General features: G+C 39.8%; 1 protein-coding gene across 4 annotated transcripts in view; it reads left to right on the top strand.

Annotated features, from left to right (window-relative positions):
- Window positions 1-7,050: 7,050 nt before the first annotated feature.
- Window positions 7,051-14,348, top strand: part of rgs6 (regulator of G protein signaling 6) — an 82,227-nt gene continuing 74,929 nt past the window's right edge. The window contains exons 1-4 of one of the 4 annotated variants that reach the window (XM_028605040.1): window positions 7,051-7,153; window positions 7,451-7,540; window positions 7,929-8,056; window positions 9,310-9,707. In XM_028605040.1, the coding sequence (XP_028460841.1) occupies window positions 9,432-9,707 (276 nt within the window). In that variant the 5' untranslated portion in view covers window positions 7,051-7,153; window positions 7,451-7,540; window positions 7,929-8,056; window positions 9,310-9,431. Of the gene's footprint in view, window positions 7,233-7,450; window positions 7,541-7,928; window positions 8,057-9,309; window positions 9,708-14,348 lie in introns of all 4 variants that reach the window. The other 3 variants (XM_028605042.1, XM_028605041.1, XM_028605039.1) reach the window with 3 other exon arrangements.

Raw genomic sequence — 14,348 nt, 5'->3', positions numbered from 1 at the left:
ATTTTTTTCTCATTTGCACACTAAACAGCAGATTAAAGTGAGAAAGCAAAGAAAGAGAGGAACAACTGACAACTGGCTTTTGAAGCTTGATGTCACTTCACTCTCTGTCCCAGTAATGTTCTGTTGAATTAGGGCAGCGAATATTTTTAGTCTCCAACACCACCAGCTGTAAAAATATGCTGCCAGAATCACTGTAAACACACGGCATGTGTGTTGACATGCTTAATATGAAATGTAGTTGCATCCATGGATGGATTATCACACAATGGGACCCTGGGCACAGACATGTACAGTAAGAGCCCCCCCACCTTGTCTAAAAAGACACCTCAACTCAAAGAGTCTACTTTTAGTCCTTTTGCATCTCATTGTAGTTGTTTTGGATCTATTTTTGGTCATTTTGTGCCTCTTTGTAGTCATTTTGCATGTATTCTAGCCATTTTATGTCTCTTTGTGGTCGTTTTTTTGTGTATTTGTAGTCATTTTGTGTCCTTTGTAGTTGGTTTGTGTATGGTTTTGGTCGTTTTGTGTCTATTTTCAGTCATTTAGCATCTCTTTGTGGTTGTTTTGTAGTCATTTTATGTCATTTTGTGTATGTTTGTTGTCATTTAGTGTCTCTTTATGATCATTTTTTGTTGTTTTTCATTTTTCAACATTTTGTGAGTCAGGACCCCAGACCCCGTAGGCCCCTGGGCCTGGGTTCCATCCACACACACACACATAGTGAGAGAGTGTAACCAGTCCAGACTACAGTAAGCACCCTGTTTCTTCCCCCAGTCCAGCATTGCATCAGATGCTTTGATGTGTCTCAGTGCTCAGCCCAAAGTCCCCATCAGCTCAGAGTTTATCTGCCGGCTCCTTGGTTTGGAGCTGTTAGACCTGCTTCTGCTCAAGATGGGAAATTGGGAGAGATTACACTGAGCGAGAAAGAGAATTATAATTATAAAGCTTGTGAGTGTGTTTGTCTTGGGGACTTTAAACTGCTTTTCTGTATTTATTTGAGATACTAAAACCAGGGTTGTTGTTTTTTTTTTATCCTGTTATCTCAGGATAATGATTTAATTTTCTCAACTTGTCATTTAGTTGTTATCTTAATCAAACCAACTTTCTTTTTCTTGAGCTAAGTGAATAATGAACTTGTTATCTTTGCTATCCTAAAATAATTAACTCGTAAACGCAGTCATGTTTTATTATACAACTTTTAAACAAGGTAATGGCTGAAACATTGCTTTAAACGTTGTGCTAAGGAAGAGAGCCAGAGTCTTCTTTTGTATGACTTCCTTCCCCAACAAACCTATCCGCCCGGTGTCGGACACGACCTTATTAACTAGATAGATTTAGGGAAAGAGCCTTGCAGATAACTTTAAGAAGCTCTAAATGTGTTCATGGTTTGCTTTTCATTCATATACCTTCGAAACATGGGTGAACATAGTCACAACATATTCCTATTCATCCATTATTGAATCAAGTTGAACATGTTGGAACAGAACCTGGAAGCTTTTGAATGCCAGATAGGCATGAGCAAATATTTTCAAATTAAAAATCAGTATTATCTGTGACCCTAAAAAAATGCTGCCTGTTGAAATACATTCAGTGACATCAGGATGTAGAAATTAATCATTTTTCTCACCTGTGGTAGGGAGCACAGTTTTGAGCTCTAAATATCCAGAGGCAAGGACCAACACTTGATGTGGTGTAATCATTTCACAGTCACCTGACTTTCTGTCAATTTAACCTTTGTTTGGAAAAGTGAAGGAAATCAGTGTATATACAGCTTTTGGGGACCAGCTTTTAGTAGGCTACCTAAGCAAAGGAGCCCCCCGAGGGACCCTGGAAGTCCCAAAGTCATGGCTGCATGACAGTTTTTTATTTTTGGTCATCATTAAGCAAAGTATGTTCTCCTTAATATGAATACATATGCATGGCTACATATAGGCCCACTAATATGTCAATCTGGTCATGTTGGAACCCCATAATGTGACTTCTGTGTGAATTGAGTTTTGTCCCCAAAATGTTAATAATGCAAGAACAAACACACACACACACACACACACACACACAAACACATTCACAAAACAGACACCACTGCATAATAGTGGTTGAGAGTACAGCAGGTTCTCTCTCTCTCTCTCTCTCTCTCTCTCTCTCTCTCTCTCTCTCTCTCTCTCTCTCTCTCTCTCTCTCTCTCTCCCTCCACTGTGCAGCGCTCTGGTTGTTGGGTCGGTGAAGCCGCTTTTTGGCTTCGGAGCTCCAAGCGAGAGAGGTAAGGGAGAAGGCTGGAGGGGTTAGGAAAAGGGGAACGAGAGAGAGAATGAAATAATGAATTAATGGAGATAGAGAGAGTAGCCTTTATAGAAGAAGACTAGATTTCGGTTGCGCCGTACGTGCACTTTAACGTTCCCAATAGTGTTAATACGGTTAGTGCTGCGATGTTAATCTCAGAGTGAGGAGCTGGTTGCATGTTGGATGTTGTCACAGTTCTGTTCTACATGTCGGAGATGCATGTGTGCACGCGCGGGGGTGTGCGTGAGATGATGTTAATCCCACCTGTGAGTGAATGGAGCGTGCACTTGACTGCCTATTGTTAAGTGACATTCAAAGGACAGTATATGTTTGAAATCAATGTATGTGTGTGTCAGTGTGTGTTTGAGGTGTGTGTACAGTTCAGTATCTGAGTGTCCACTATGTCTATGCATTTTGGGTGTTTGGTGTAAAAATGTGTTACTGTTTTACAACTGGGCCCTTGAAAAGCGACTACAAGTAAAAGAGAGAGAGAGAGAGAGAGAGAGAGAGAGAGAGAGAGAGAGAGAGAGAGAGAGAGAGAGAGAGAGAGTCTAAATTAGGCTGCAGGTGTGTTTAGGGAGTGGAGCAATCCTGTGAGCATAGAGACCACAGACAGTTTAGCTGTTGGAGACAGAGAGATCTACACTGTCTCTATTCTCATGGAGATGTGTAGCTATATCACCACCATCCATCAAACCTAAACTCTCCAAATGTATATCATGTTGGAGATATGATTTAATGTGTTTTAAGTTATTATATATTATTATTCTGTGGGGTTACATTTGTATGGCTAGTAAGTATGGTTGTGTTTAATGTATGGGCTGTCATGCCTTGTTCTGTCTGATTGGACTTCATGGTTAAAAGTACGGGGACACCCCTGCGTATTTTTGTGTGCTTTTAGTCTGGGTCTGTCGTTCATGGTATGGGCCCTTATAAATGAATTCCAGTTTAGGTAAAGCTCATATATTGCGTAGAGTGCAATGCTATTTAGTATAAAGTGAATAGACTGCCTCCAACTTTGTGGCAACTTTGGTAAAGGTTTTTGAATTGTTCGTTGGGAAAGAACTTCACTGGGCTGCACAGAGCCCCGACCTCAACCCCTTTTGCATGGACTGCGAGCCGGGCCTTATTGCCCAACATTAGTGCCCGACCTCACTAATGCTCTTGAGACTTAAAGGGGAGCAAATATCTGCAGCAGATTCCAAAATCTGGTGGAAAGCCTGAAAGCAGAAGAGTGGAGGCTGTTATAACAGAAAAACCAATGCTCATGGTTTTGGAATGAAATGTTCAACAATGATATGTGGGTGTAATGTTCAGGTATCTACATCTTTTATTAGTACTGTACACACTTTCGGTGCTGTACTCCTGTATTCATGGAAAAATGTATCAGACATGCTTTGTCCAGTGTGTCCTAGTAAATTGATCTGTGAGAAGCAAGAAAATCAAATTCTCCTTGATTTAATTTCGTGAATATTAGAATAAATGTGTCACTAAACTGATTTGGCTTTAGCAGCATAGTTTTATTATTCACACAGAATGACAATCAATAGAGTGTAATGATTTCGGTGTCATACATCACAGTTTTGTATTATATTTGTTATATTGTTCATTTTTTTGCCTGTCATCACAGCATGTGATGAGAAGAAAGCTGTGTAATCAGGTTAGTTTAGAATACTAATTAGATATTAATAAAACATAAATCACTTGATATCCTAACATTATGTGTAAAATTGGATTATTTCAATAAGACATCCTTCAGTGCAGTATACTAAAGGATCCCTGCATTGTTTACCTGGTGTGTCCATGCCCATTAAAGTAAAACTAATTAGCTTTAAGTTCCTTCTAGCTGTATCTTCATTCTTTTGTAATGCAGAAGAGTAAGAGTTGCACACTGATGAAAGCATCAGCCAGCGTTTGCACTCTTTTTCAAGAAGACATCACAATACTCAACCATAGTCTGTTATACTCGACACGACTGAAAATGCAGAGACGAGTTTTATGCACTTAATAAAGAAAGAATGAATTCAAATTGACATGTTGAAATATAATTCATAGTTTACCATAAACAATTCTTTGGGAAACTATCTGTTGACTCTCCTCCGGAGTAGGAGTATAAAGTAGTAAAATGGGAATACTCAAGTAAAGAACCTCAAAATCATACTGCAATTATACTTAAGTAAGAGTGCAGGTACTCCTATCAGTGTTTGGGGGAAGGTAAATTACATCTATTCATCCCTGTCAGCCTATTCACCATCCAGTATCAGTAAACATCTAGGATCCTATTAGATATTAGATATTACATAAGTTTTGTTTTGTTGACCACACATGACAGCGGTGTTTCTTTAAAGCAGTTTAAGGGCGATTATAGCGTCTCAGAAGGAGAGGGTGAGACACTTAAAGTGCCCATATTATGCTCATTTTCAGGTTCATAATTGTATTTTGAGGTTGTACCTGAATAGGTTTACATGGTTTAATTTTCAAAAAACACTGTATTTATGTTGTACTGCACATTGCTGCAGTTTCTCTTTTCACCCTGTGTGTTGAGCTTTCTGTTTTAGCTACAGAGTGAGGCATCTCACTTCTATCCAATCTTTGTTGGGAGTCACGCATGCGCGGTAGCTAGGTAAGACAGCTCTGCTACTAGCTAGAAGCTAGCGCTGCTAACGGTTGGCCACCTCGTTCTCAATGGCAAAACACTGCTACAACACACACGAGTTCACCCTAATCTACAAAATGAATTGTGTAGAACTACTTACATGTCCCTCATCTGCAAGTATTCCACGCAAAGTTGGAAGTGTGCCCTCGTTTAGAAGACGTCTCCCGGCTAATCCTGCCTTGTACTGACCAAAGTTGGAGAAAAAGCTAGCTGATGTGGTATTAGCACACACCAAATGTTTTGGCCAATGACGTAGATGGCCCTGCCGATGTTGACCAGCTTACCCGGAGACTGAAGGCAGGATACATTCAGAAACTCATATCTCACTCAAAACAGCATAGGTGTTTTTTTTTCCAAGTTTTTATGCGTGTGGAAGCACCAGAGACACAAAATAACCCCAGACAAAAGTGAGTTTTTCATAATATGGGCACTCTCTGTGTGATTTAGGCTGATGAGATGAGTGTATTCAACCTGAACATTTCATCTATATGCAAAATCAAGAGTCAGAGCAAATGTTGGGGGTATTGATCCCAGGCCAGCGGGGCTACATGCTATGCCTGCCTATAATAAAGATAAGACAGCAGGTTAAAAGCCATTCATTCAGAAATCCATTCAACTCTTCTCCCATTTGGATTTTTAAACACATGCTGCATGTTCTTGTCTTCACACCAGAGGCTCAAACAGGCTCACTCTGTTTGTATGTTTTCTCACAAACTCAGCAAGCTGATGAGAGTATTGATCTAAAGAGCCAGTTGACATGGAGCTAAATGCCTGTACCAATATACTCTCTCTCTCCCCCTCACAAACACACACACACACACACACACACACACACACACACACACACACACACACACACACACACACACATCCACCCACACAGAAACAAGCAGCGCTCTCCTTAGAGTTCACAGACAGCATTAGAAGTTCATTTTGAAAGCTGAAGCACATTGTGTTTGCAGCCATCCATCCACTGTCATGTGCAACAGCTGTAAACTCAAACAATAAAACAGTGAATAACTGTGGTAAGGTGTATATGGGGCAACAAAAAACGTGGTTTAAAGGAAAAGTTCAATATATTTGGAATACTTTGTCCCTCGGACTTGTAACTTCCTCTAAAATCCCAAATTGTTGTTTTTCATTGCTGTTTATGTTCAGATTAAACAAATGAGATGCACATGTTAATGAGCTTTAGAGGTGCTGGTAGGCTGACTTAGGAACTTTGGACAGAGCCAGGCTAAGCTTGTCCCCCTGCTCCCAGTCTTGTTTGCTTTATTGCCAAGATTTTGATGAGAGGATTAACACCACTCTCATGTCTGTATGATACAAGTTACAGCCAGCAGTCCCTTAAGTAGGCTTAACATAAAGACTGAAAACAGGAGGAAACAGCTAGCGTGACTCTTTCCAAAAGTAAAAAAATCTGTCTACCATCACCTCTAAATATCACTAATTACCACCTCATATCTTGTTTGTTTAATCTGCACAAAAAAACAAGTTTTTCTTTACTATTTCTTGGCCTGGTGCTTCCCTCCAGTTTTATATTTTCTATACAGGCACGAGAGTGGTTACAGTCTTCTCATCAACCTCTTGTAAAGAAAGAGTATTTCCCAAAATGTTGAACTATTCTTTTAAAACAAAGGATCAGAGGATAAACCTGTGGATGTTCTGGTCTTAATTATCCTGCTGCAAAGTGGCCATTGCTCCGAGATAATATAATATGATCAATTATAACTGGAAATATGAGAATATGAATATGATTATGAAGGCCCAATCTCAAAATCTATCTTTAAAACCTTCATTATTATTTCATTATTGTGTTAACATGGTGTGTACTCCTTAATTAATGTAAGTGTAATCAGATTACAGAGCAAAACTGGAAAAATGCAGTTTACTGGTGTATTTGAGGGTTACATGTCTCTTTATGATGACTTCCCAGATAGTTTGTGCTGTATTTTCCTCCTCCATTATTATTATTATTATTATTATTATTATTATTATTATATTTGTTTTTAAGTTGTTGTGAAATGTGCAAACTGCATTTCCAATGAGCACTTACATGACAAAGCACAGGTGTGGTCTATTTGATGTCGTTAAATGCTCTGGGATTCCTTTTGTCAAACATTTGCCAGATGAAGGTCCAGGAAGTGTGCAGCGCAGCCTTCTTTCCTCCACATTTCACTGTTTGGTGCTTTTTGCACCTTTTCGCAGCGTTTCATTGTGAGTGTGTTGATCTTCTCAAAAGTATTTTACTTCAACCTGCCTGGAAACGAGAGAGCACAGGCCCCATTTTAAAGGGGTAGGGAGGATGATTTTACTGGCAATTTAATCAAAAGTTCACTTCATTCCACCTTCAATTATTTCCTGAGATAAAGCAGGTTGAGAAGCTAAGTCCTTGTTTTGTATAGTTTCTTCCTGTAAAAGGAAGTTGACATCACTGATTATGATCGTATTGTAGAAATGGAGATGTCATTGATATTAGAGATAATGCAGTCAATTCATTTCAATTGATTTTAGATGCAACTGCAACAACCTTCAACAGAAAGAAGCCTTTGCAACTTGTGAGGACTTGCATTTTCTTTGTGCGGGTTGCACAAGTTTAATCAAGTAAGGAACTGCTTCAAATTTTCAATTCAATATTCAATACAGGTTACATTTCCCAATGCATTCATTCAACCTTTATTTATACTCAAGATCATTGAGGGGCGACCCTCATTTACAATGTCCTTGAGTGAAATTACAAAGACAACAAAACAACAAAGAAAGACAATACAACTTTTTAAATTGGAAAAATGATTTGATAACAAAAATTAGGACAATAAGGATGCAAAAGAAAGTACAATTATGTAAAGCAATTACAAGTAGAGGTTTGCAGGTTTAAAACCACATTTCTAAGTTGTCCAAAAAGCACAAGTGAGTTGATTTTAAGGAAGTGTTGTAATTTGTTCCAGGAGTCCGGTGCACTGAAGTTAAAAGCAGTTTTTTCCAATTTCAGACCAACCTTGTGGAACATGAAGCAAAAACCAGTCAGCAGAGCGAGTCTGATAAGGTCCCTCTGAGTAACGGAGAAGTTCTGTCAGTGTGGTAGTTTTCCAATAAGAGCCTCATAGATAAGCGATACCAGTGAGTCTTATGTCTTTCTTGGAGAGAAGACCACCCACCCAACACTTTCATATAAAATACAATGCTGTGTACCATGGACATGACCGGTCATGAATCTCAAGGTAGAGTGATAGACTGAGTCCAGAGATTTAAGAGTTGAAGTTGTTGTATTCAGACAGTAAGGACACCAGCTGGCTGGAGATGAATGTGCTTTGATGAGTAATGACAGGTACTTTCGTCTTCCATTTAGGATGGGCTAAGTGAAGAGAATACTGGTCCCAGTTATGGTTGGGATGTAATAAGCTGAGATAATGACACTGGTTTAGTCAGACAAGGAGAGAGATATGGAGAGAGGTAGAGTGCAGAGTCAGGAGGAGGAAGAACACTGGTCTGTTTGGATTGGCAGCTTTTCAGTTTGCATCATCTTTATTCTAACCAACTCCTGTGTTTTCTATTTTACTCTTCTCTCTTCTTCCTACATACTACATATGGTCTTCTCTCCTCCTGTGTTGTTGTTCTTCTGACAAAGGACAAACAGATAATGAAAATAAATGTGCAGTTTTAGAAATAAAGCTAAAATTATTTATTTATTTCCCGCTACCTAAATTAAATAAAACTAATGTAGCCCCACACTATTGAAACATATATTTTGACATAGAAACATAAAACAAAAGAGAGGGATTGAAGTATTTTTATTTAATTATTATTTATTTAATATGCTCTGTAGGACTTTGTGGGAGATAGTTTTAACCAAGTGAGGAAGTTAAAATCAATTTATCGGAGATTTCCCTTTTTTCATTTCTATCATGTATTTTAAAGTATGAGAGAAGATTTAGAAAACATTATCAGTCAATGTAAAAAGTAGAGTCAAACACCTACTTTTTTCCTTTTTGTAAAACTAAGTGTTTACAAGTCATGATATCACCATCTATAATGGCAAATAAGCTTGTAATGTAATTCCAACATCTTATAAATTATTGAGATGAAGAAAGCGAAGCCGCACAACTTCAACATGATGTCTTCTATTCGCCTGTAGCTTCAATCTCATGTGACAGCGCAGCACGAGGAGTTGCAAAGAAGAGATAACAGAGAAAACTAGAATTCATGATTCTTTCATTTCATCCATCCCGTTGCTGCTGACAGAAGACAATAACAAACGACAGGATAGATGTGAGACCAGAGTCCAGTGGTGAGATGTACTGTCTTATTCATCTCTCTCTCTCTCTCTCTCTCTCTCTCTCTCTCTCTCTCTCTCTCTTCCCCCCCTTCAACAGCTTCTACACTGAGGAGAGTGCACAAAAGGACATAAAGAAGGAGGAAGAGAAAGACTTGACGCAGATAAAGAAGACAGGATAACTCAACACAGTAGAAGGAGACTGAAAGGGAGCCTGTAGTGATGGCTGAGGCACCTCAGCAGCAGCAGCAGCAGCAGCAGCAGCAGCAGCAGCAGCAGCAGCAGCAGGAGGAGGAGGAGGAGCAGCAGCAGCAGCAGCAGCAGCAGCAGCAGCAGCAGCAGCAGCCGACCACTGTGGAGGCGACGGAGACCGACGAAGGGTCTGAGGAACCGGAGGAGAGTGTCCAGACGACACCGACCCGGCCTCTGCTGTCCATGAGGTCCATGAGCACTGTGGACCCAGACGACGACTCCCCCAACATGATCGTCTACAGAAAGGTAAGAGCATAAACTAAACTTTTTTAATGTATATATGAATTACATAGTTTTTATCCAAAGTGACTTCCATTTAAAGTGCTCATATTATGATTTTTTTGACTTTTTCCCTTACCTTTATTGTGTTATATACCTTTTTTGTGCACGCTATAGGTTTACAAAATGAAAAAGCCCAAAGTCCCCCCAAAAGGGACTTACCATCTCCAACAGAAAACACTGTTCACAAACTGCTCCAAACAGCTCTAAGTGCTGCAGAACCCTAGCCTCGTGAGACCGTCCTGATCTGGCGAGCTCCAGTTTTCCACTCGCAGATCAGTCTGGCATCTTGAGGCAGAGAAAATTTGGAGCCGTTAGCCAAACGACCGGGCCAATCAGCGTTGGTTTTGAGGTGGGTTAGGTGGTGATAGACAGATGGTTTATCCAATCAGCTAACCAGTATTTTCAGACAGCGGTAGCCCTAATTCTGTTAGCCGCTTGCTAATGCTTTTTTTCTCTTGGATCCTTCTTTTGGAATATGGTCCGGGAACCTGAAATGGTTCCTTTTATTCCTAAATTCTTGTTACACAAACGGCAAATCTCCTTTACCGACATGTTGCTTGCATGTTGAGCTAACGAGCTATGCTTTGCCTGCAGCAGCAGGGGCGGGCTTGTGGTTGTATTTTCATATGCTTCGTGGATCTGATTAGTTGATTTGGCCTGTCTATCACCAATATAGGTGATAGACAGATGGTTCATCCAATCAGCTAACCAGTATTTCTGCCCCTTCCCAAAAGTTCTCCAACAGAAAGTTCCCAGATGGATATGCAGAGCAAATACGAAGCAATCCATCTGGTGGAGTCAGGTTAGCAGAACCCACTTTGGGAACTGTACTACGCAAAAAACAGGAAAGCGAGCCACACAGTTGTTATTGTTGTAAGCTGAAGATTTTGAAGAGTTTCTAGACAGATGGTGCAAGGAGTGAAAGACGGATTTTAAAACAAAGCTAACAACATGTTTCTCTTGGCCAGGAACAGCCAACTTATTACGTTTTGGCAGAGAGGGGTTTAAGAAACAAGCAGCTGAATGTCTCTGACAGCAGTGGGATTTATGAGCAATGTGGGCTACATTTTAAAAGAATGAACAATACCTGAGCCAGCTCTGGTCCCAGGTAGACAAAAGGTCGGGCTCATTAACGACCAGGAAGGGAAAAAGAAAACTAGGATGACCATTTAGCACTAGATCTCTGGCATCTTTTCACATCACAATTAATTGGGCAATTATAAATAATTGTTTAAAACACAGAAATAACCATAGGTGTCCTGTTTTTGTTTTGGTAAGCCTGCAGCCTGTTAAGAGGCTAGTTTTTATGTGTGGCTGGCGCTGTTTTTAGACCTCATTGTGAAAGGGACAAGAGCTACAGTTTCTCCTATGCGACTCAATATAGTTTGTCATTGTATATCATGCAGAACTTAATAAAAGGCAAGAAATGAATCTATTTCAAAGGCAATATCCCTTCCTCTAAAATGATCCGGCCTGGAGAATGAATGCAGGGACATGTGAATATGGATATCATTCCCCCGCAGTGTTTTATCGTGATAGATGAACTGTGAAATAGTCAGGGTTTGCATGGTGCCCTGATGCTCTGAGTCATGGCTGTAAAAATACACATCGTGCAGGAAAAAGAGACGAGACACGGATTGAATCATGACATGACAAGCTAACATTTGGGGGAATTTCAAACTTTCCCCCCAATGTTCTAGAAAGTGATGTAGCAACATCTGTAATGGAAGAACTACAAGGAGAATCTGTCTGGAATCTGTTGGGAAGTGCCACTACACTGCAGAGTTCTGCAAAATTCATGCAGATGTTAGCCTAAACTTCTCAATAAAGGGCTTCATTCACATATGTTCAGCGTGTTGATGAAGTCATAATGTTTTTTTTTATGAGCCCACTGTTTAGGATGCAACACAGTGACAGCATCCACAGCACTGCTAGTCAGCACAATAAAGACTTAGGTAAAGCCTCCTGGTGGCAATTGTGCTTCAGCAATGCAACCCAAAACTTCAGTCTCTATGTCGCGGTGTATTTCACCTTGAACTAGTAGCTTTTGTTGGACAGTGTGACAGTTAGGGAGCTTAAAACGTTTGGTGTCTGGAGAAAGTTGAATCCAAATTACTGTACTAGAGCAGTGGTTTTTAACCTGGGGGGACGCAAGATAATTTCTGAGGGTCGCCACATGGTTGGGGAGAAAAAATACCAAATAACATATTTTACACTGGGGAATGGATTTTACATTAATGTGTGTGAAGTTTGGTACATTTCATGTGTTATATTCAGAGCTTTTTCTGTAAGTCAGGAGGTCCTGGAACAAAGAGGGTGCTTTTCAGGTGGGTCAGGGGGAGAGAAAAGTCACAAACGCATCAAAAATCCACAATAACTATAACAATAAGAATTTGCACTCTATTTGTTTGGATAGATTTCACCACGTGTTGAGTGACGCTTATCTCTAACAACTATGATACACTAAAAGAAATTAGGTAAAGTCTGGAGCACATTGGACAAGGCTAGGTGCTAGCTGCTTAAAGTAAACTGTCAGCATTATGTGTTTACATGTATTAATTAGAGCATTCACAATAATCACTCAAAATCAGCAGGAGGAGGCGCATAGAAACAGCTGTTTACACCGGTTTGCAGCTCTTTCTCTCATCATTGAGGGGGGTTGCAAACGCCAACCTCATTTTTCTGGGGGGTCGAAAAAGGTTGAGAAACACTGTACTAGAGTAACTAGGATTAATATGCTTGTGACATGTAACGTTACAAAACTACAGGTTCTAACATCATGGCAAGGTAAAGTGGTGAAAATATTCAAAATATAGCGTACACTTAAACTGATATTGATCTTTTTTAGGTGGGCCTTTTTTAGGTGGCAATATACCACATATAAATATAAATATGTTTAGCTGCTTCCCCCATCCACAGCAGTACATTGCGTAGCCTCCGTGCTGCTACACCTGCCTGCTGGGCGTTTGCCGACTTAGAAAATAATACGCTGACTATGGATAAGTACCACATACAACCCTACTTCATAATATCTGAACTATCTAAGGTTAGGGTTAGATTTGGGTAACTTTGTGTATTGATTTTAGCTTCATCACTTTACTTCCGACATACACACTCACAACCTTTGTTCTTGACAGTAAAGTGTGTGTGTGTGTGTGTGTGTGTGTGTGTGTGTGTGTGTGTGTGTGTGTGTGTGTGTGTGTGTGTGTGTGTGTGTGTGTGTGTGTGTGTGTGTGTGTGTGTGTGTGTATGTGTGTGTCTGTGCGCGTGCGCGACCTGTGTTCAATCGATAGAAATTATCTTTCTGCTTTGGCATTTCCACAATGAAAAGAAAAAAATATGCATATGTGCACTCCCTAATAACTAACATTTACTGATAACATTGCCTTTAAACCCAGGCAATTGTGATGCCATAATAGGATTTGGTGTCCTGTGGTGTTCAACTCTCAAAAATCCAGCCTCTCTGCGTTAAAACAACACTTGGTCATAAGCTGAGCTGATTATTCACAACATTTTGCTATTACACGAAAGGTTGCTTTCTAATGAAATATGTATGTCCTGGACTGCATTCCCATTAGTCTTTTTGGATGAGTCATCATCAATCATCCACAAGTACAAGGGGGGAGGAAAATGCAAATTGTGCTCCAGATTCACTGTTTACAAACCTTGAGGACGCAAAGTATCAAAAGGCACATAAAATTAAGATTTCTTTTTAATTTAAACTTAAAATTGAAATCCTGACTTTTAGGTAATGTGGAATCAATTTTAGTTGTTGGAGGGTTAAATTAAGGCAGAACTTAAGAGCTGCTTCTTCCTCCACCACCTCTTCTTGCTTTTTTTTAAATTAATTTTGGTGGCTTTGTCTGTCTGTTCTGTTAGTCTAATTTATTCAGTTTAATTCTATTCTCTTACTCTATATAACTCCATTCTATCCTACTCTACTTTAGTCTATTCTATAAGCTATATTCTATCTTGAGCCATTTCATTTTCTCTTTTTTATTCTCTTTTCTACTCTGTCTCATATTGTGTGTGTGTGTGTGTTTGTGTGTGTGTGTGTGTGTGTGTGTGTGTGTTAAAGAAAGGGAATGGAAAAAAGTATTTGAATGCAAAGTATTTGTGTATGCTGCTGTTTGTTTGTGTGTGTGAGTGTGTGTATTCCAGCGTATTGCACCTTTTTTTAAATTCTTTTTTTTATAATTATCCTATCTCCAGTCTGACAATAGCAGCTGTTGAACTGCTCATACTGTTCCTTAAGATCTCCTAATAGCTGCCTAATAGGGTATGTAACATTGGTTGGGCTAAAAATGTCCCAGGTGCTATTTTCTTTGGCCCTTATGCATCCCCTTGTAATGGCTCTATTTGTAACGACAGCTTTTCTTCCAAATATGGTATGCTAATGAATATTTAGATGAGCTGCGCGCTGACTGGTTGAGGAACCACTCACACAATACATTGGAGATGATACAGAAGGTCTCAGATTTCAGACACACACAGCTTGCTAAACATATCCGTTTATGTTACATACTCAGACATGCCCTGGCGCGACCCGCGGCGGCTAAAACAGCCGATACAAAATGCAGTTTTGACACTTTCATTACAACTAGT

This window comes from Perca flavescens, chromosome 18 (assembly GCF_004354835.1).
Source record: "Perca flavescens isolate YP-PL-M2 chromosome 18, PFLA_1.0, whole genome shotgun sequence".
NCBI lineage: Eukaryota > Metazoa > Chordata > Actinopteri > Perciformes > Percidae > Perca > Perca flavescens.
Note: the sequence above shows the minus strand (reverse complement) of the source record. Positions and strands in the feature narration are given on the sequence as shown.